This window comes from Neofelis nebulosa, chromosome 7 (assembly GCF_028018385.1).
Source record: "Neofelis nebulosa isolate mNeoNeb1 chromosome 7, mNeoNeb1.pri, whole genome shotgun sequence".
Taxonomy (NCBI): domain Eukaryota; kingdom Metazoa; phylum Chordata; class Mammalia; order Carnivora; family Felidae; genus Neofelis; species Neofelis nebulosa.
This window is the reverse complement of record NC_080788.1, coordinates 119,579,727-119,600,631: the sequence shown is the minus strand read 5'-3', so window position 1 is coordinate 119,600,631 and position 20,905 is coordinate 119,579,727. Positions and strand designations below refer to the sequence as shown.

Sequence of the window (20,905 nt, the reverse complement as noted above, 5' to 3'; positions counted from 1 at the left end):
AGAAATAAACTTTAAAATTTTTAATAATTTATTTTATTATATGATGTATAATTTAATTTTTAATAAAGGCTGTGTTTAATACCCAGTTTGCAAACATGCTGAAAACTTATTTGATCTTATCTGTAAATAATCTGCCTACTTATTTTCTATCTTCATAAAGGCAGGCTTTTTTTGTTCTTTTTATTGCTTTATGGCATGGTAGATAGTCCATAAATACTTATTAATAAGTTTTAATTAAAATATTCAAGGTTTTGTAATATGTAAATTAAAAGTTACATGAACAAATGTCTACGGGATGCTGAGTAAAACAAATCTTATCTTCAAATAAATGTGAAACCTCTTTTCTCTTTTTTTATAATTTTACCCTTTTTTATTTAAAAAAATTTTTTGTAATGTTTCTTTATTTTTGAGAGAGAGAGAGAGAGAGAGAGAGAGAGAGAGACAGACAGACAGAGCTCGAGCCAGGGAGGGGCAGAGAGAGGGAGACACAGAATCCAAAGCAGGCTCCAAGCTGTCAGTACAGAGCCTGACACGGGGCTTGAACCAACGAACTGAACCGCGAGATCATGACCTGAGGCGAAGTTGGACGCTCAACCAACTGAGCCACCCAGGTGCGCCAGCACCCACCTCTTGATTTCAGCTCTAGTCATGATCTCACGGTTGTAAGAATGAGCCCAGCATCAGGCTCCACACCCAGAGTTTGCTGTTATAATTGTAAAGCTTTGATGGTTGTAAAAATGTTATGTAGAAATAGGAAAATCAGGGGGAAGAGCTTGATTGAAAGGAAACATGAATTTGATTTGAAGACATCTGAGGTGGAGTTGGGAGTACATGACTGTAATTCACACCAAAAAATCAGGGCTAGGTATTAACTTTCTATGATATATGTAAATATTATGCTTAAAATTAGTTGACTTTTAACCCATTAAAAAAAAATCTCAGTATAATCTTTGAATTCAAGGAAGAAAAGATATAGCTTCAAACTTAAATATTGACAGGGACATTTAAATTTTGCTAATAAGGTGAATTACATTGATTTTTGAATGTTACTTAACTGCATTTCTTAGAAAAACTCCATGTAGTCATGATGTATTATCCTTTTAATGTTTTGTTTGGTTTGATTTGCTAAAATTTTGTTTAGAATTTTTGCATGTATGCTCATGAGAGATATGGGTCTATAGCTTTTTTTTTAATGTATGTTTATTTTGAGAGAGAGAGCATGCACACACACACATGTGAGCCGGAGGAGGGGTGGAAAGAGAGGTAGAGAGAGAATTCCAAGTGGGTTCCATGCTGTCAGCACAGAGCCTGACTTGGGACTCAGTCTCAGGAACTGTGAACCTCTGGGACGCAGCAAAGGTGGTCATAAGAGGAAAGCATAGATCTCAGATACACAACATAACCTTACGCCTTAAAGAGCTGGGAAAAGAACAGCAAATAAAACCCAAAACCAGCAGAAGACAGGAAATAATAAAGATTAGAGCAGAAATTAATGCTATTGAAACCAAAAAAAACCCAAAAAACAATAGAACAGATTGATGAAACCAGAAGCTGGTTCTTTGAAAGAATTAATAAAATTGATAAATCACCAGCCAGTTTGATCAAAAAGGAAAGGACCGAAATAAATAAAATCAAGAATGGAAGAGATCACAACCAATACAGCAGAAATAAAAACAATAATAAGAGAATATTATGAACAATTATATGCCAAGAAAATGGGCAATCTGGAAGAAATGGACAAATTCCTAGAAACATATACACTACCAAAACCGAAACAGGAGGAAATAGAAAATTTGAACAGACCCATAACCAGTAAAGAAATCAAATTAGTAATCAAAAATCTGCCAAAAAACAAGTCCAGGGCCAGATGGCTTTCCAGGGGAATTCTACCAAACATTTAAGGAAGAGTTAACACCTATTCTCTTGAAGCTGTTCCAAAAAATAGAAATGGAAGGAAAACTTCCAAACTTATTCCATGAAGCCAGCATTACCTTGATTCCAAAACCAGACAAAGGCCCCACTAAAAAGGAGAACTATAGACCAGTTTCCCTGATGAACAGGGATGCAAAAGTCCTCAACAAGATATTAGCCAACCGGCTCCAACAGTACATTAAAAAAAATTATCCACCACGACCACATGGGATTTATACCTGGGATGCAGGGCTGGTTCAATATCCACATAACAATTAACGTGATTCATCACATCAATAAAAGAAAGGACAAGAACCATATGATCCTCTCAATAGATGCAGAGAAAGCATTTGACAATATACAGCATCCTTTCTTGATAAAAACCCTTAAGAAAGTAGGGATAGAAGGAGCGTACCTCGAGATCATAAAAGCCATATATGAACGACCCAACACTAATATCATCCTCGATGGGGAAAAATTGAGGGCTTTCCCCCTAAGGTCAGGAACATGACAGGGATGTCCACTCTCGCCACTGTTATTCAACGTAGTATTGGAAGTCTTAACCTCTGCAATCAGACAACACAAAGAAATAAAAGGCATCCAAATCAGCCAGGAGGAGGCCAAACTTTCACTCTTCGCAGATAACATGATACTCTACATGGAAAACCCTAAAGATTCCACCAAAAAACTGCTAGAACTGATTCATGAATTCAGCAAAGTTGCAGGATATAAAATCAATGCACAGAAATCAGTTGCATTCCTATACACCAACAATGAAGCAACAGAAAGAGAAATCAAGGAATCGATCCCATTTACAGTTGCACCAAAACCCATAAAATACCTAGGAATAAATCTAACCAAAGAGGTGAAAAATCTATACACTGAAATCTATAGGAAGCTTATGAAAGAAATTGAAGAAGACACAAAAAAAATTGAAAAAGATTCCATGCTCCTGGCTCGGAAGAACAAATACTGTTAAAATGTCGATACTACCCAAAGCAATCTACATATTCAATGCAATCCCTATCAAAATAACACCAGCATTCTTCTCAGAGCTAGAATGAACAATCCTAAAATTTGTATGGAACCAGAAAAGACCCCAAATAGCCAAAGCAATCTTGAAAAAGAAAACCAAAGCAGGAGACTCTTATTAACCTGATAGAAGAATTTGAGAAATATTCATCCCTCGCCCCCCCCCCCCCCCGCCCTTCAATATTTTGGTAAGAGTTTGCATAGAATTGGTATGATTTCTTTTTTTTTTTTTTTAATCTTTATTTTTGAGAGAGAGAGACAGAGACAGAGACAGAGTACAAGCAGGGGAGGGACACAGAGAGAGGGAGACACAGAATCTGAAGCAGGCTCCAGGCTCTGAGCTGTCAGCACAGAGCCTGACACAGGGCTGGAACTCACAAGCTGTGAGATCATGACCTGAGCCAAAGTTGGACATCCAACCGACTGAGCCACCCAGATGCCCCATAGAATTGGTATGATTTCTTAAATGTTTGGTAGAATTCATCAGTGAATCCATAGCCCAGGAGTTATCTTTGTGGAAAGATTTTTAACTATGAATCCAATTCATTAATAGGTTAGGTATAGGATTGTTTGTTATGTATTTCGTCTTAAGTGAGCTGTGGTAGTTTGGCACTTGCAAGGTATTTTTCCATGTTATCAATGAATTTGTTAGCCTAAACTTGTTCATAATATTCCCTTATTATTCTTTTCTATAGTGATGACATTCTTTCATTCTTGATACTGGTCATTTGTATCTTTTTACCCCCTGATCAATGTGGCTACAGGTTTATCAGTTTTGTTGATCTTCTCAAAGAATAATCTTTTGGTTTCCTTTTTTCTGTTTTTATTTTCCTACTTTTTACTGCTTTCTGTTCTGATCTCTACTCTTTCCTTTTTTCTGCTTACTTTGCACTTCTTTGTCCCTTTAGTTTCTATAGGTGGAAGCTTAGGACATGGTTAAGTAAGACCTTTCTTTTAAAAACAAAAAGTACAGACATTTTGGGGCACCTGGGGAGCTCAGTCAGTTAAGCGTCCACATTTGGCTCAGGTCATGATCTCATGGTTTATGAGTTCAAGTGCAGAACGTGATAGTGCAGAGCCTGCTTGGAATTCACTCTCTCTCCCTCTCTCTCTCTCTCTGTCCTTCCCTTCCCTTCCCTCCCTCCCTCCCTCCCTCCCTCCCTCCCTCCCTCTCTCTCTCTCAAAATAAATAAATAAGCTTATAAAAATATTTAGTGCAGGGTTTCTCAATAGTGGCACTATTGACATTTTAAGCTAGATGATTCTTTGTTGTGGGGCTGTCCTATAGGATGTTTAGCAGTGTCCCTGGCCAATACCCACTAGATGCCAATAACACCTCCCTGGGAACAACCAAAAATATTTCCAGATGTTGCCAAATGTGTCCAGATATGCAGTGAATGTCCCTGGTTGAAAAGCACTGATTTAGTGCTATCTTGCTAAGTATTGCTTTTGCAGCATCCTGTAAATTTTTATAGATTGTGTTTTCATTTAGTCCAATATACTTTCTGAATTCCCTTTTGATTTGTACTTTGACCCATGGGCTATTTTGAAACATAGTTTACAAATATTGGTGATTTAATTCCATTGTTGTTAGACATCATACTTTGTATGATTCCTTTTAAATTTGAGAGTTGTTTTATGGCCCAGAACATGGTCTATGTTGCTAAATGTTCCACATGCACTTCAGAAGAATGTATAATCTGTTATCATTGGATAGAAGAATTCTATAAATGTCAATCAGATCATGTTGGTTGATACTGTTGTTCAAGTTTTGCTGTTTATATACTTGCTGATTCTGCCTACTTATTCTATTGGTTATTGAGAAGGGAATGTACAGCCACTCCAGCTTTATTTTGACTACTATTAATGTGGTGTATTGTTTTTTGTCTTTTTACTTTTAACCTATTTGTGTCTTTATGTTTAAAATAGGTACTGTAGGGGCGCCTGGGTGGCTCAGTTGGTTAAGCGTCCCACTTTGGCTCAGGTCATGATCTCGCAGTTCATGGGTTCCATCCCTGCATTGGGCTCTGTGCTGACAGTTCGGAGCCTGCTTCAGGTTCTGTGTCTCCCTCTCTCTCTGCCCCTCCCCTGCTCATGCTCTGTCTCTCAAAAATAAACATTAAAAAAATTTTTTTAATAAAAAAAGTAGGTTTACTGGAGACAGCATATAATTGGATCTTGCTATTTTATCCATTAATGAAGAGCTATTTGGTCTGTTTGACTACTGGATAGCTAGTGTCACTGTTTACGGTGCTGTCTTCTCTAACTCGTCTATTCCTGATCTCACCTGGAATATTTCGAGATGGGGACCAACATGGTGGACAGAATGGAGAGTTATTGCATCCTCCTCATTGGACCAGGCAGTTGCCCACAAAGGGAGGGCAACCCTCTGAGAACCATGTAGGATGCCAACAGGTGTGCCTGAGAGAGATGGGACTTTGGAATCTGACTTGTATTGTTACTGGCCAATCAAAACCTTCACTGGCCTTAGTACTCTGTTAAACTGGGTATTAACCTATTAGTTGTTGAGTTGTGGAAGGTGAAGTGATGGATAGGAGAGAAATCTAGCACAGTGGCTATTTACTATCTAGAATGTAAGCATTGCAAAAATGTAATCACTGGTATGGCTGTATGTATTAGTACATACTGGCCAATTATGTAGTGCGTGCACTTCTTACCATGTTTAAGTAAGCTGAGTTTAATTCTATTTACTGCATCCTACCTTCTATTAGAGGAAAATGAAGAGACATTCACTGGAAAAATTACACCTATAATGACTGTCTATCATTGCCCTGACCTCTCCCCCAAGAGAAGCCTATACACATCCCTACATGGAAGCCCTATCAGCATCCCCCTCAAATTCAACAATTCATTTTGCTGAGGCCTAACTAAAACTTAGGAGTCATATTTGGATTTCTTTCTCTTCCTTAACATCCATAATCTGTCACCAATTCCTGCCATTGACTTTCCCCATCAAAAGAATCCTGTTGATTCAGCAAAGCTGAGGTTGTTAAACTTACTGCAACAAGGGCAAGCACCACTTTGACAGAGTCTTGGTAGTTAGGGGAAGTCAGGAAAGGGTATTTCTAGGGATTTGAGATTTGTACTCATGTGGTTTAAGGCACGTCCTTCAAGATGGGGAACTGTTTGGGATGGGCAGAGTTTTGACATGATATTTAGAATTAGTGGACATAATAAGAAAACGGTCTTGAAGCAATTTGTTATCCTGTCAGGAGACCTGTTTGCTCTAATGCACACACTGTTTGCCCAGATAAGTTAGTTTGCAAGAATTTCTTGGAGCAAACAGTGAAGCTAATTACTGGTTTAGTCTTATCACCCTGGGCAAAAGAAAATTTCCTGCAGCAGATATATCATGTTGACTCAATTCTCTTTGCTACTCTTACTTTTAAACTTTTCATTTCCCTTTTTCTAGCTACACCACTACCACTGGCCTAGTTCAAGCTGTTTTCATAAATTGCCTAGACTATTTAAAACTCCTTCTAACTCATTTATAGTCTTTTGCCCTCAGATTTGTTTTCCATACTACCACCAGAATAATCTAACTATGTTGCAATTCTGACCATGTCATTGACGTGTGTAAAACCTTTTAGTGGCTTCTGGCTGTCTGTAGGATGAAATCAGCACCTGATCTTTGTCTGCACTCTTCTTGAATTGCTGCCTAGCATTTGATTTCCTGCATCTATTTGTTTGTTGATGCTGTTGCCTCTACCTGGAATATCTTTTCCCTCCTTATTGTATGTGGCTAATTTTTGTTCTCCCTTTAAAAGTTAACTCGGGCAATATCTTCTATAGGAAATGTTTCCTGAACCTTGATTGTGCTTCCAGAGCATACTTTGCATAGTGCTATTATTACATTAACCTTTTATGAGGGGAGAGAGCCACCTAAAGGCAAATTGTCTTATTAATTTCTGTATCCACTAGCATCTGCAACAGGGCCCAGCACATAGTAAGTTCTCAGTTTTTACTGACCCAAACAAATTGGGTCAGACAGAAGGGGAGGACTTAAGGGGAGGTAAGAGGTGATGATTTAACTTTAAATTGATGTATTTGAGGCAACACCAATGCACCTAAATAGAGGAATTTGAATACAAGAGTAAGATTATTATTATTGGGAAATCATCACAGTTGGAGTGATGGTTTAAGTTGATTATTTCACCAAGAGTGATAGTATAAACAAGGGAGTACAAATTGAGGACCGATATTTGGGGAATACCCTCAGTGGGTGGGAAAAAGTAGAGGAAGCCCTCAGAGTATCGGCAGCAACAGAGGTGAAGAAGATAAACCAGAGGTGTAGGGTATTGGGGTGGGGAGAGACAACAAGGAAAGAAGTGTACAAAGGAGAGCTGGGATCATGGTGTCAAATTTTGAAGAGCAGTTAAGAATGAGAACTGTGAAGAGATTTTCTACATTTGGCAATTATGTCTAGCTAGTACAATGGGGATGACTTTTTTTTTTTTAATTTAGTTTGTGGTAAAAGTAAGATTTTTTAAAAAATTTTTTTAATGTTTATTTATTTTTGAGACAGAGAGAGACAGAGCATGAATGGGGGAGGGTCAGAGAGAGGGAGACACAGAATCTGAAACAGGCTCCAGCCTCTGAGCTGTCAGCACAGAGCCCGACGCGGGGCTTGAACTCACAGACCATGAGATCATGACCTGAGCCGAACTCGGCCGCTTAACCGACTGAGCCACCCAGGCGCCCCCAAAGTAAGATTTTTTGTTCTCATTTTTTATACTAACAGAAATATTTACTTTACCTGTGTTCAACCAGGACTTTCTCAAGGGGTATGATTTTCTTTATTTGGTAGTAAAGTTTAACTTTATGGAGGGCCTGTAGTGAATGTTACCTTATATTAACAGGTTTTGTATTTTTTCTTGTTGTCTCCTTTGTCTTTGTAAGCAAAATCATTATATATAGATTACTTGAAAACAGAATGTTTGGTCTCTCCCTTGGTTATTTACAAACCATTGGTAGTTACTCATTAAGAAGTAACAAGCAAGATATTATTATATTTTCATTTTGCCAAGTTCATTTTAGAACTGTTATGATTATATCACTCATTTTCAAAAAATTTTCAGCCATGAAACCCTTTCCTTAAACATATATGGAACCCCAATATGTGAATCAGATAAAGTGGAGTTTGTCTGTTTGAAGCTGTGACAGGGACCTGATGTCCCTCCTGAAGTGAGTGTAGTCTTCTAACTTTGTTCTCTTTATTTCCACAACCAACCAGTGGCATCTGGGTCTCCTCCCTGGAAATCCTAGGGCTACTTAAAGCATAATTTGAAAATCACTGACAAGTAATACTCTCTGTAGAAATGCTGATAACGATTTTAGTACTGAAAGTCACAAGATTTTTTTTTTTTTAATTTTTGAGAGATACAGTATGCACAGGGGAGGGACAGGGAGAGAGCGGCAGGTGGGGGGGGGGGGGGGAGGGCGGGGAGAGAATCCCAAGCAGGCTCCACACTGTCAACACAGAGCCCGAAGCAGGGCTCAAACTCATGAACCATGAGGTCATAACCTGAGCTGAAGCCAAGAGTCAGACGCTTAACCAACTGAGCCACTTGGGCCCCAGTCACAAGATATTTAGATTCAAAATCTTGACACTTCTACTCTGTTCTCTTGTTGGTCAGCAGAATGTGCAACAATAAGTAACTGCCCAAAGATGAAATAAACCTATACTAGAGTTATTTAGACAGAGACCGTATGTCTTCCTTTAAGGGAAGTTGTCAAGGTGGTTCTTTTGTCAGTGGGAGGCTGGCCTACCATTATCTCTGCAGTCTCTTCCAACACCGGTGATTCTCTCTGCTCCTATATGTCTACATTTATCCTACCTGGTAAATATTATCTAATATTATGGGGGTCTATTTTATCTTTTATTTCTTCAAATTTATAGTGTGCCATGTATATGAGAGATCCTGTGTTAAGATGCAGGGGTAGTATTTAAATACATAAGATACAGTTTACTATTAAGGAAATAGAAAATTGCTGTTAGGTTTGATGAATGCAGTAAAAGAAGTAATCCAAGGATATTAATGGGAATCATATGAAATGGAAGGACCTAACCCCATCCAGCTAGGGGCTTGTCAAGAAGACAATGCTACTAGCTTCCCTGAAGACTCCCAAGTTGACTCTTCAAAGATGAGTAGACTTTAATCAGAGGCAAATGGGGAAAGGTCTTGCTAGGCAGATGGAGGAACACACAAACAGGCTCTGAAAGAGGGCATGCCTTGTTTGGAGAGTTGTAAGTAGTTTAGTGTGGCTGGAGCTTAGCATGTCAATGGGGATTGGTGAGTGAAGCCAGATGAAAAAGGACTGTGTTTTGCCAAGTTTAGGAATTTGGACTTTATCTGGAAAGTATTGTGAAGCAAGTGAAGGATTTTAAGCTGAGTAATTGCATGGTCAGATTTGTGTTTTATAAAGCACTCCGGCAGTAATCAAGAGAACAGATTAGAATGGACCTTTCTTGGAAGCAAAGCAACCATTAAGTAATAGACTTTGGCGATAATTTACACAAAAATGTCTGAGGATAGGGGCGCCTGGGTGGCGCAGTCGGTTAAGCGTCCGACTTCAGCCAGGTCATGATCTCGCGGTCCGTGAGTTCGAGCCCCGCGTCAGGCTCTGGGCTGATGGCTCGGAGCCTGGAGCCTGTTTCTGATTCTGTGTCTCCCTCTCTCTCTGCCCCTCCCCCGTTCATGCTCTGTCTCTCTCTGTCCCAAAAATAAATAAAAAACGTTGAAAAAAAAAATTAAAAAAAAAATGTCTGAGGATAGAACTGATGTGGTGGGTGGGGGAATGAATTCAAGATATACTAAGGAGGCAAAAGCAGCAGAATTGTTGGTCAGAGAAAGAGTGAATGAGGAGATGACTTTCAGGTGTCTGACCAGGACAACTGAGTGTAGGTTACCCCCCTACGCCTCTTTTTTTGCTAAGAGAAAGAAATTAAGAAGAAAGGAATCTCTTGGGCTTTTTACCTCAAGATTCTCAGAGTGCCAACTTGAGCAAGGATATAGGTATTTTTTTATTTTCTTATATTTATATTTGTGTATATGTTTTAAAGTATGATATGAGGAAGTAATAACAGGATGTATTGTCAGGAAAGGTTGTGGAATTTTGGGGAGGAATGAGGGGAGCCTATTAGATTAAGGTAGACTCTTATTTAAAGTAGTTTAGGAATGAGTCATCTACTTAAAGGCAAAAGAGTGGACTACCTTTTGTCTAGTCGTGTGATTATTTAGTATCTACTCCATATACTCTACAAATCAATTGTGATTTGAGAAAAAATAAATTCATTTTTAGAAAACCCAGGGGTTTTTACATTGCCATTTGTCAGAATTTTTACCTTTTAAGAAGATGTGTGGTAAGATTGGCTTGTCTGTCTAAATTAGCTAATTTAGTAATAGTTCTGGTGTGGCATTATGCATTTTAAAATACAAAATTATTTTCCTCAGAATGCAAACTTTGATTTTTGAAGCTTTTTTCATTGGTGTCATGTGGGAACTAATGTTCAATTCCTTGCTATTTAACACTCTGACAGAGATGTTTCCTTTTATACCTTTGTCACATCATTTTCAAAAGTTAAGATCTCTTTGAGGCTGGTTGAGGTGGTTAAATCCCTTCAGGGAAAGAATGAACAATGCTATGCTCCTTAACAGAAAACTGGAGATATTGGTTTCAGATTTTGACACCTGCTCTGTAAAGGGACACTTATTCATTACATTTATTCATAGGTTCTTGAATGTCCTGTTGTTTTTTATCAGTTAGGTCTTCCTTCCCTGTAGTTTTGTGATTTCTACTGAAGGCCTAATTAGAGAGGTACCTCTTCTAGTAACAAAACCAAAAATGACTATAGTTTAATCCCTTTTAATTTACAGAGTTAATGATGAGACTTGGACCTTTATAATGGAAAGCTATTAGTTTACTTTCATTCTGTAATAATTATAGATATGAAAGTACATTCTGATGTTATACTACTTGCAAGAATTTTTTTTCTTTAGAATAATTTAATCCTAGTAGAACTTCTTCTTTAAGTATGTTTAAAGGAAACTTTATTTTCTTCCTTTTTATAAAACATCTTTATGAAAAGGTGGTTACAGTCCATGCTTTGTTTAATGTTTTCTAATAGTAAGTCAAAAAGGTCCTAAATTTTAGTGTTTAGAAATGGTTTTTTTCCTAATAAGTATGAAAGTTTTCAAAATGTTTTCAGAAATCGTTAGCAGTCTATAATTTGACCTACATGTACAGATTTCCTTATTCGGGAATTAGAATGGATTTGAGGGGTAGATCAATAGGAATATTCATTGGATTATTACAATTAAAAGGCTGGAAACTTCTTAGAATAACATCTCTTCAAATCATAGAAGTTATTTGAATTAGTATTATAGTTGTTTTTTTGAAAAATGATTTGTTTGAGCTTAGAGTTACTCTAAGAAGAGGGATACTAATTGCTCATTTTCTATTAAACCAAAATGTTTAATTTGGAACATTCATTTTTTATCAGCATAGTAATCCAAAGTTTAAATATATGAGAAGATAATAACTTCTTTTTCATATTTCTTTTACTCTGTCTGCAGGTTGTAAAAGTTAAAATGAATAAACTACGGCAAAGTTTTAGGAGAAAGAAAGATGTTTATGTTCCAGAGGCCAGTCGTCCACATCAGTGGCAGACAGATGAAGAAGGGGTTCGTACTGGAAAATGTAGCTTCCCAGTTAAGGTAAGAGCTCGTGCTTCTGTAATTCTAGATGTGGAAAAGAATTGATAGTGTATTGTGTGCGAAATCCTATTAATTAGGACAATTAAAAGAGAACCCTCTAAAAATGAATCTCTTCATCTTCTGCTTCAAGGTAGAATTAATAAGGAAAACAATTATAATTAGTGATTTTTTTCTCTTTATATTTAAATAGGAATTTCTGATATATACTCTAGAATCACTACAAATAAGATCATTTCTGATGAAAAACTAATCCTGAAATATCTAAAAATCCCAAATTATTATTATTATTACTATTACTATTATTATTTTTTTAATAACAATTTTGCATGGATAGCTTTCCTTGTTTTGTTTTGTTTATTTTTGAGAGAGAGTGATTGAGCACAAGCAGGGGAGAGACAGAGAGAGGGTGACAGAGGATCTGAAGAAGAGAGCCTGATGTGGGGCTTGAACTCACAAACCTAGAGATCGCAACTGAGCCAAAAGTCGGACACTTAACAAACTGAGCCACCCAGGTGCCCCCAAGTCCCAAATTATTACAAATGAAATTATTTTGAGTGGTAAATGTTTACTAAGTGGTGGAGCAGAGGGAATAGGGAGTCTGTTTTCTTAAATACAGGCCTGGTGTGTTCTAGAAAATCTTAAAAGAGTTAAATCAAAAGGAATTTTCTCTTTAATCTTATAACTGTTAATCTTACAGAGGTCATTTAAACTAATGCCTTCACCTGTAAGATCAGAAAATGGAAGCTCAAAGAAGTAATAACATAGTGAAGATCTAGAGAAGGGGGTGCCATATAGGTGTTTTTTCTTACTATTACTTGACACTCTGAAGAAGGGTCACATTTAAGGTCATGAAAGAAGTGTACATGTTATACTCTTTAGTGAAAAGAAGTAATTTATAATTATATAAGCATGGTATGAGATGTATTAAGTGTGGATACAAAAAAATAGAAGGAACTAGACCAAAATGTTAATATCTTCCAGAAAAAAATTTTGTCTAATATAAAATGTTAACATATTTCTCTATTTTCTACGTATTCTTATGTATACATAGTCTTATTGTGATTTTCTACCATTGATTGAAACATAGCCTGAAGCTTCAGAAAGGAAAAAAATCTGTATGACAGAAAAGTGATTTATAGAATATATATTTTAAATACATACATGAAAAATATACAAATTTTTCCACAGTCTGTCAATTACTAAGCATTTTCTGGGGTGCCTGGGTGGCTCAAGTTGATTAAGTGTCTTGACTCGATTTCAGCTCAGGTATTGATCCCAGGGTCATAGGTTTCCAGACTTAGTAGGGATCCTGCTTTCTCTCTCTTCTCTCTCTCTCTCTCTGTCTCTCTCTCTCTCTCTCTCTCTGTCTTTCTCTTTCTCTCCCCCGCCTTCTGTCCCTCTACCCTGCTTGTGCACACAGTCTCTCAAAGAAAAAAAAAGAAATCCTAATCACTTAGCTTTGCTACTTAACTTATTCGCTGAAATGAGTTCTTTTATAGGAATAGTAAACTTAAATATTTTATTTTAAAATTTTTGGCATGATATTAAGATATGAAAAAAACCCTCTCATAAAAAAACTAACACTCTTCTACTTCCCCCAACCTCACCCCCCAAAATAGGCTCATTTTGATTATACGAGTATTGTGGAAATGGGTACTCTTACACATTGTTGATTGCTTGGAATATAAATTATAACCTATTAGGAGAGCAATTTGGAAATATCAGTTAAAATTTTAAATGCACTTTTCATTTGACCAGACATTTTACATTTAAGAATTACATTTAAGGGGCACCTAGCTGGCTCAATTGGAAGAGCATGCAACTCTTGATCTCGGGGTAATGAGTTTGAGCGCCAAGTTGGGTATGGAAATTACTAAAAAAAATAAACTTAAAAAAAAGAATTACATTTCAGTACATTCACAGATATACTGGCAAAAGTGGTCATCTTAGCATCGTTTGATAGCAAAAATCTGGAAACAAGTTAAATGCCCATCATTCTGGGATTGGATAAAGAAGTTAGGAATCCATTAGCGGAATTCTTTGCCACTATTAAAAAACAAGAGGGGCGCCTGGGTGGCTCAGTCCATTAAGCGTCTGACTTCGGCTCAGGTCATGATCTCATGGTTTGTGAGTTTGAGCCCCACGTTGGGCTCTGTGCTGACAGCTCAGAGCCTGGAGCCTGCTTTGGATTCTGTGTCTCCCTCTCTCTCTGTCTCTCCCCTGCTCATGCTCTGTCTCTCTCTCTCAATAATAAATAAACGTTACAAAAAAAAAAAAAAAAAAGAATAAGGTAGATCCGTATTCATTTAATAAATTTTTTTGAATACCTACTGTGCACCAGACATATGCTAAGTGGTAAATAAAAAGACAGTTCTTGCTCTTGTAGAGTTGATAGTGTCCTTGTAGGAAGACAGACTTTAATTAGATATTTGCATTAATATGATTACAAACTGAGATAAGTGCTTTTTAAAAAGGGAAGACTATGGTGTAAGAAGTTATATGAGATGAACCTGGAAAGAAATAGGGTGGGGCCCTTGTAGGCCATGTTAAGGATTTTGGACTTTAAGAGTTACTGGAAGCCACTAAATGGTGTGGGTTTTTTTCATCTTTTGTTCATTTTATTGTGGTAAAATATGTAACATAAAATTCACCATTTTAACCATTTCTATGTACATAGTACACTAATATTAGTAACATTCATATTGTTATGCAGTCATCAGCACCACCCATCTCCAGAACTTTTTCCTCTTTCCAAACTGGGACTGTGGGTGTGGTGTGGTTTGGAGGTAGTCCATAGTAGGTGCGAAGAGTCTGGTGAAAGATTATTACAGTAATCCAGAGGAGAGATCATGTTTAGTCTGGACTAAGATGGTAACTGTGGAGATGAAAAGAAATGAAGTAAATTGAGAGATAATTAAGAGATAAAGGCAATAGGAATTGGAAATGGACTGAACCTAGGGAATGAAAAAGGATGGTGTTAAGGCTGATACCTGGTTTCTTGTCCCAAACTGATAGAGGTGATGATCATTGACTGACAGAGGAAACACTGAAAGAATATTCTCTGACATGCTCATACAGTAAGATGACTTTAGTGTATTATTAAGTGATAAAGGCAGGGCACGAACAGTATGCATAGTATGATTCTGTTTATAGTTAAAAGGAAAAAATCTGGGGTGCCTGGGTGGCTCAGTCTGTTAAGCGTCTGACTTCAGCTTAGGTAGTGATCTCACGGTTTGTGAGTTCGAGCCCCACGTCAGGCTCTGTGTGAACAGCTCGGAGCCTGGAGCCTGCTTCAGATTCTGTTTCTCTCTCTCTCTCTCTCTCTCTCTCTCTGCCACTCCCCCACTTGTGCTCTGTCTCTCAAAAATAATAAATAAATGTTAAAATTTTTTTAAAGAAAAAAATCTATATATCTGCTTATATATATAAGAAATACCTGTTAAGAAGACACAAATAAATATGAATTACAGAATGGTTGTGAAGGTTTGGGGATCTTTTTACTTTTCACTATGTATCCTTTGGAACTAGTGACATTTCTTGTCATGAACATGTTATATTTGTAATAAATAAACATATATATATTTTTAAAAACCTCATTCACAGGGCTCTGAGAGGCTGGTATATAGTACTGAAATAACTGAAGTAAAATTAATTGAAGCACCTCCAATTGGCTATGAAATATACAACTTTTAAGTATTTTGTGTGTGATAAATAAGGTTCACTATCATTCAGTGGTACTGTCATTTGTCATAAGAAACAGCTGATTAGATGTGCTTTAGAGATAAGCATTTAAGATGTAAGATTTACATCTTATGCAGGCAGGACACCTTACTTAGGACGTTTTTTGTATGATCTTCTCCAAATGGTGTTTTGAAATCCTTTGGACAAAACATTCATCCCCTCTTCTACGTTGTGGCTCCCCACCCCTTATCTGCCTTCCCTTCCCACCCCATGCACTTAAGTACAAATGCCATATGGTTGGATAGGAGACTCAGAACCTGAATTATTTTCTATAGCCTAAAAATAGATGAATTTCCTCAAATATAGCTGGACAAATGATGTCTTATCTGGCCTTGCCTTGGGGACTACTGAATTCTGAACTACTGATGAGTTGGTATAAAAAGTTTCCCATGTAGACAACTAGTAAGGTGGTGAGCATGCTCACTGAGGAAGAACACGTTTGAGGGTAGAGAAGATGAATTCCTTTTGAGGTGTCTAGGAAAGACGGACATGAAGATACCTGCTTAACCACAAACACCATGAGTTTTCATTTTGAGATTACAAATAAATTCTAGTAAGTAGGCAAATTTGCAAATAAGGAATCCTTGAATAATGAGAGTTGACTATATATAAATTATCCTTGAAGTCATGAGTAAGTGAGATTGCCTAGAAGAAGTGAGAGGAGAGGGGGGCCTAGGACAAACATAGAAGGGACAGGCAGTGAAATGGGTTATCTTCAAAGGAGAATAAGAATGAAGTAGCCAGAGAGGTATAAGGAAACCTGAAGAGTGTGATCTCAGAAGCCAAGTTTCAAGGAAGGAGAAAGTGGTCAAGTGCTATCGAGGAGAAAATGAAACTTCATTAATTTAAAAATTTGAAAGTCCTGGTGATTCTCATGATAGCACTTAAAGTGGAGTCATAAGGATGGAGTCTAGACTGAGGAGTGAATGGATGCAAAATAAGAAAGAAGATGACAAATCTAGAGATTACTAATTCGAGAAGTTCGTCAGACAAGGTTGTGTGAAGATGGGGAGGGGAGAAAGGGAAGTATTACGAAGCCCACAAGGAAATTTTAGTGGTGATGGCTGATTATTATATTGATTGTGATCATGGTTTCTCAGGTATATGCAAGAACTCAGCATATTGTAACTTTAAATATATATAGTTCATTATATGTCAGTTATACCTCAATAAGGTAGTTAAAAAAATTTTTAATGAAAAAGTTTGTCTTCAAAGGAGAGCAGAAAGGCAGAGTAGCAAAGGGAGTGTGAGGTTGAAAAGCTGTGTGTTATTGTTGTTTTTACCAGTTTTACTAGATATAATTTACATACCATAAAGTTTACTCAGTTAAAGTCTATAAATCACTGGTAGTTTGATTTTATGTTGAATTTTGTTTTTAAGGTAGGAGAGACTTGAGCATCACTAAAGGGCCTTTAAGAAGCATGTAGAAAGTGGATTTGTTTTAGATGGAGGAAGGATGCTGCTTCTATTTTAATAGTAGCAAAGGTAACAAACGGAGTGTAAATGCCTTACATTTATGGTGTTGGTGGCTTAAAATTGGAGTTTAAAGGCATATTTTCTCAAGGAAATAGGAAGTGAAGACATCTGTAGAAGAGTGAGGAGAGAAGTTGTGGAATTAGATTTGAAGACATTAGAATAGCTACTCCAGAGAATGGGAGATACAGAATATGCAATTACTGGAAATAGAAATGTGATTACTAGACTGTAATCAAGTGAAACTGCAACTAGTTTGATCTCTGCCAAGTATGTTAAAGTATACTGGTGCCTGTATAAGTACAATTTAGTATTACAATTTAATTAGTAATTAATTAAAGTAGGTTTCAAAGCTTGTCTTGCAATTCTGCTAGTGTAACAGAGATCATCTTTTTTTTTTAAATGTTTATTTTGAGAGAGAGAGGGAGAAAGAGAATCCCAAGCGGTTCCATGCTTAGTGCAGAGCCTGACGTGGGGCTCAATCTTGTGAACCGTGAGATTATGACCTGAGCACATATCAAGAGTCAGACACTTAACTGACTGAGCCACCCAGGTGCCCCAATAATTTTTTTAATAGAGGAGGAATTTTAATGTTACAAGTGAAGTATTACCTATAAAAACTTAATGTAGTGGTTCTCAAAGTGAGGTCCCCAAAATCTTTTCGTGAGATCCTGAAGTACTTTCTTTTCCAACTATATATCTGTGTGTGAAAATATGTATCAAAATGACATATTCCAATAGATTGAATCTAGATGCAGATTTGAGAATCCAGTTTTCTTTTAAGCCAGATATTAGCCAAATTTGAGAATCTAGTTTTCTATTAAGCCAGATATTAGGGAGATTTGCAGAAATGTGAAACAGTGCCACCCTTCTCACAAAATTGTTTCATTTTGATATATTAACATGTAAATGCATTTATTTATTATTTTTCAATGAATTAAATATTTTTAGGAGTTCTTAGTTTTAATTTCTAATATAGTAAAATTATCAATAGATATAACTGACACAAACAAAAATGCTTTGGGGTCCTCAGTGTAATTGTGTCCTGCGACCAAAAATTTTGAGAACTGTTGATTAAAACAGTATGCTTCAGGGGCGCCTGGGTGGCTAAGTCGGTTAAGCGGCCGACTTTGGCTCAGGTCTTGATCTCGCAGTCCATGAGTTCGAGCCCCGCATCGGGCTCTGTGCTGACAGCTCAGAGCCTGGAGGCTGTTTCAGATTCTGTGTCTCCCTCTCTCTGACCCTCCCTTGTTCATGCTCTGTCTCTCCCTGTCTCAAAAATAAATAAAATGTTAAAAAAAAAAAAAAAAAAAAAAACCAGTATGCTTCATCAGTTAAAGTAATATACTAAGTTTACTTGTAATTGCGTACTAACATTATATTTTATTTTATTTTATTTTTTAAATTTTTTTTAATGTTTATTTATTTTTGAGACAGAGAGAGACAGAGCATGAACGGGGGAGGGTCAGAGAGAGAAGGAGATACAGAATCTGAAGCAGGCTCCAGGCTCTGAGCTGTCAGCATAGAGCCGGACGCGGGGCTCGAACTCACTAACTGCGAGATCATGACCTGAGCGAAGTCGGACGCTCAACCGACTGAGCCACCCAGGCGACCCACTAACATTATATTTTAAAATGCTAGTGTTATTTTCGGTTAAAATCAGTTGCTGGAATCTAAGCCAGTTCATCAGTCCTTTGATTTGTAATTAAAATCTTAATTCTCTAGTTATGTAGAATACATACAGAATGCTAAAATGGACCTTATGTTGGATAGATTCTGGATTTCATATTATCTTCAAATTTGGGAGATTTGAGGGGCTGGATACAGGATTTATGCTTATTCGTATTGTTTGTAAACTGATCTAATTCAATTCACTGCTAAATGAGATGGAAGGACTTCATTCCATTCGTTTAAGGTTATTATAATCCTGAACCAGGAAGTGGGCTGGTATGTACAAATCGGATAGACCAAATGGAGAATTGAGCACATGAATGGCTGGAATTGGATGTGTTTACCTCCTGGACCAACATTTTGCTATATTAAGTGATCTGCCAAGTTGTTCTGGGCCCCATTCTTTCTAAGATAAGGATTGCCATTGTGCTAGAAGTTTTAAGAGGTAGTATTTTAATAATAGGGTTTTTTGTGTTGTCCATTAGAACATGGTGAGGGGGATCATCTCCCCACCCCCTGCCCTAGCAACACCAAGCAGCTCTTAGACACCAGCATAGTGTTTGAGAATTCATCAGATTCCAGTTTCATGCTTCAGTCCTATAAGACTTTCCTTTCACCCCCTACTTCAGATGCCAGTCACAAGCCCCAGGCTGTTAACCTGTGTTTTTGAGTAACCAGTTACAGATTGGAGATCCAATGATCTCCTTAGAGATTGGCTAGAGCTGCCCACAGAACTCAAGGGGACACTTACATTTAATAGTTGATGAAAGGACATGATAAAGGGTATGAATCAACAGTGAGATAAAGAGATATATAGGGTGAGGTTTTGAACAAAGTAGCTTCTGGCCTCATGGAGCTTGGGGACTGGCTTGGTGGCATGTGAAAATGTTCTGGTTACCCAAGTATGGAAGCACTCCAAAAATAAAAGCCAAAAAACCGTCCTTTTGGGTTTTTATGAGGTATCATTACATAGTCATAATTGACTAAGTCATTGGCTGATTCAGTTTCTATCCCCTCTCCCCTCTCCAGGGGTTGGGAGGTGAGACTGACAGATCCAACCCTTTATTCACATGGTTGGTCCTCCTGGCAACCAGCTGCCATCTTTAGGTGTTTTCCGAGAAAGTTGCCTCCTTTACGGAACAAAAGACACCTTTATCACTCTCAATACTCAGGAAATTCCAAAGATTTGGGGAGCTGTGAGTCAGGAACTGTGGATGAAGACCAAATATATATGAGAAATATAATGTGGTTATCTGAATGACCAAATCTGTGTTTTGTTTTTTTTTTTAATTTTTTTTTAACGTTTATTTATTTTTGAGAGAGAGACAGAGCATGAACAGGGGAGGAGCAGAGTGAGAGGGAGACACAGAATCTGAAACAGGCTCCAGGCTCTGAGCTGTCAACACAGAGCCCGATGCGGGGCTCGAACTCACAGACCGTGAGATCATGACCTGAGCCAAAGTCGGACGCTTAACCGACCAAGCCACCCAGGCGCCCCCCAAATCTGTGTTTCTTATAAATCACAGTATCACACAGGCTTTTTTTATTTTGCGTGTAAGCATATAGCCATGGTACAGAAAGTAGGGCTCTTGCTATTTCAGTTTTTCTGATCCAGTGGCTTACCTACCATGTAACGTGTATTTTGATGTACAATGTTAATACTAAATTAGAAGTTACTAAATATACTTTTGTGCACGAATGCACACACAAAAAAAATAAAATGGGAAAATAATCACAGATACCAATGGCATTTTTAAAATTAAGATTCTAGGGGCGCCTGGGTGGCTCAGTCGGTTAAGCGTCCGACTTCGGCTCAGGTCACGATCTCGCGGTATGCGAGTTCGAGCCCCGCGTCGGGCTCTGTGCTGACCGCTCAGAGCCTGGAGCCTGTTTCCGATTCTGTGTGTCTCCCTCTCTCTCTGCCCCTCCCCCGTTCATGCTCTGTCTCTCTCTGTCTCAAAAATAAATAAATGTTAAAAAAAAAAAAATTAAAAAAAATAAATAAATAAATAAAATAAAATTAAGATTCTATAGGGGTGCCTGGGTGGCCCAGTCAGTTGAGCATCTAACTCTTGATTTTGGCTCAGGTCATGATCCCAGGGTCATGGGATCAAGCACTGCATCAGACTCTACTCTGAGTATGGAGCCTAAGATTCATATTCATATTCATTCTCTCTCTCTCTCTCTCTCTCTCTCTCTCTCTCTCTCTCCCCCTCCCCCCCCTTTCCCTCTCCCCCTTCCTCTGCCTCTCTCCCCTACTCTTGCCCTTTCTCTTTCTCTCTCTTAAAAAAAAATATAGGCAAATAAACTTGAAAACATGGATAGAATTGGTAATATTC

At 37.6% G+C, this 20,905-nt stretch overlaps 1 protein-coding gene across 10 annotated transcripts in view; it reads left to right on the top strand.

The window, feature by feature from the left end:
• Positions 1 to 20,905, top strand: part of NUMB (NUMB endocytic adaptor protein) — a 206,550-nt gene that overhangs the window by 118,912 nt on the left and 66,733 nt on the right. For all 10 annotated transcript variants that reach the window (XM_058739574.1, XM_058739577.1, XM_058739570.1 and 7 more), the window contains one exon: positions 11,541 to 11,681. In XM_058739574.1, the coding sequence (XP_058595557.1) occupies positions 11,556 to 11,681 (126 nt within the window). In that variant the 5' untranslated portion in view covers positions 11,541 to 11,555. The remainder of the gene's footprint in view (positions 1 to 11,540; positions 11,682 to 20,905) is intronic.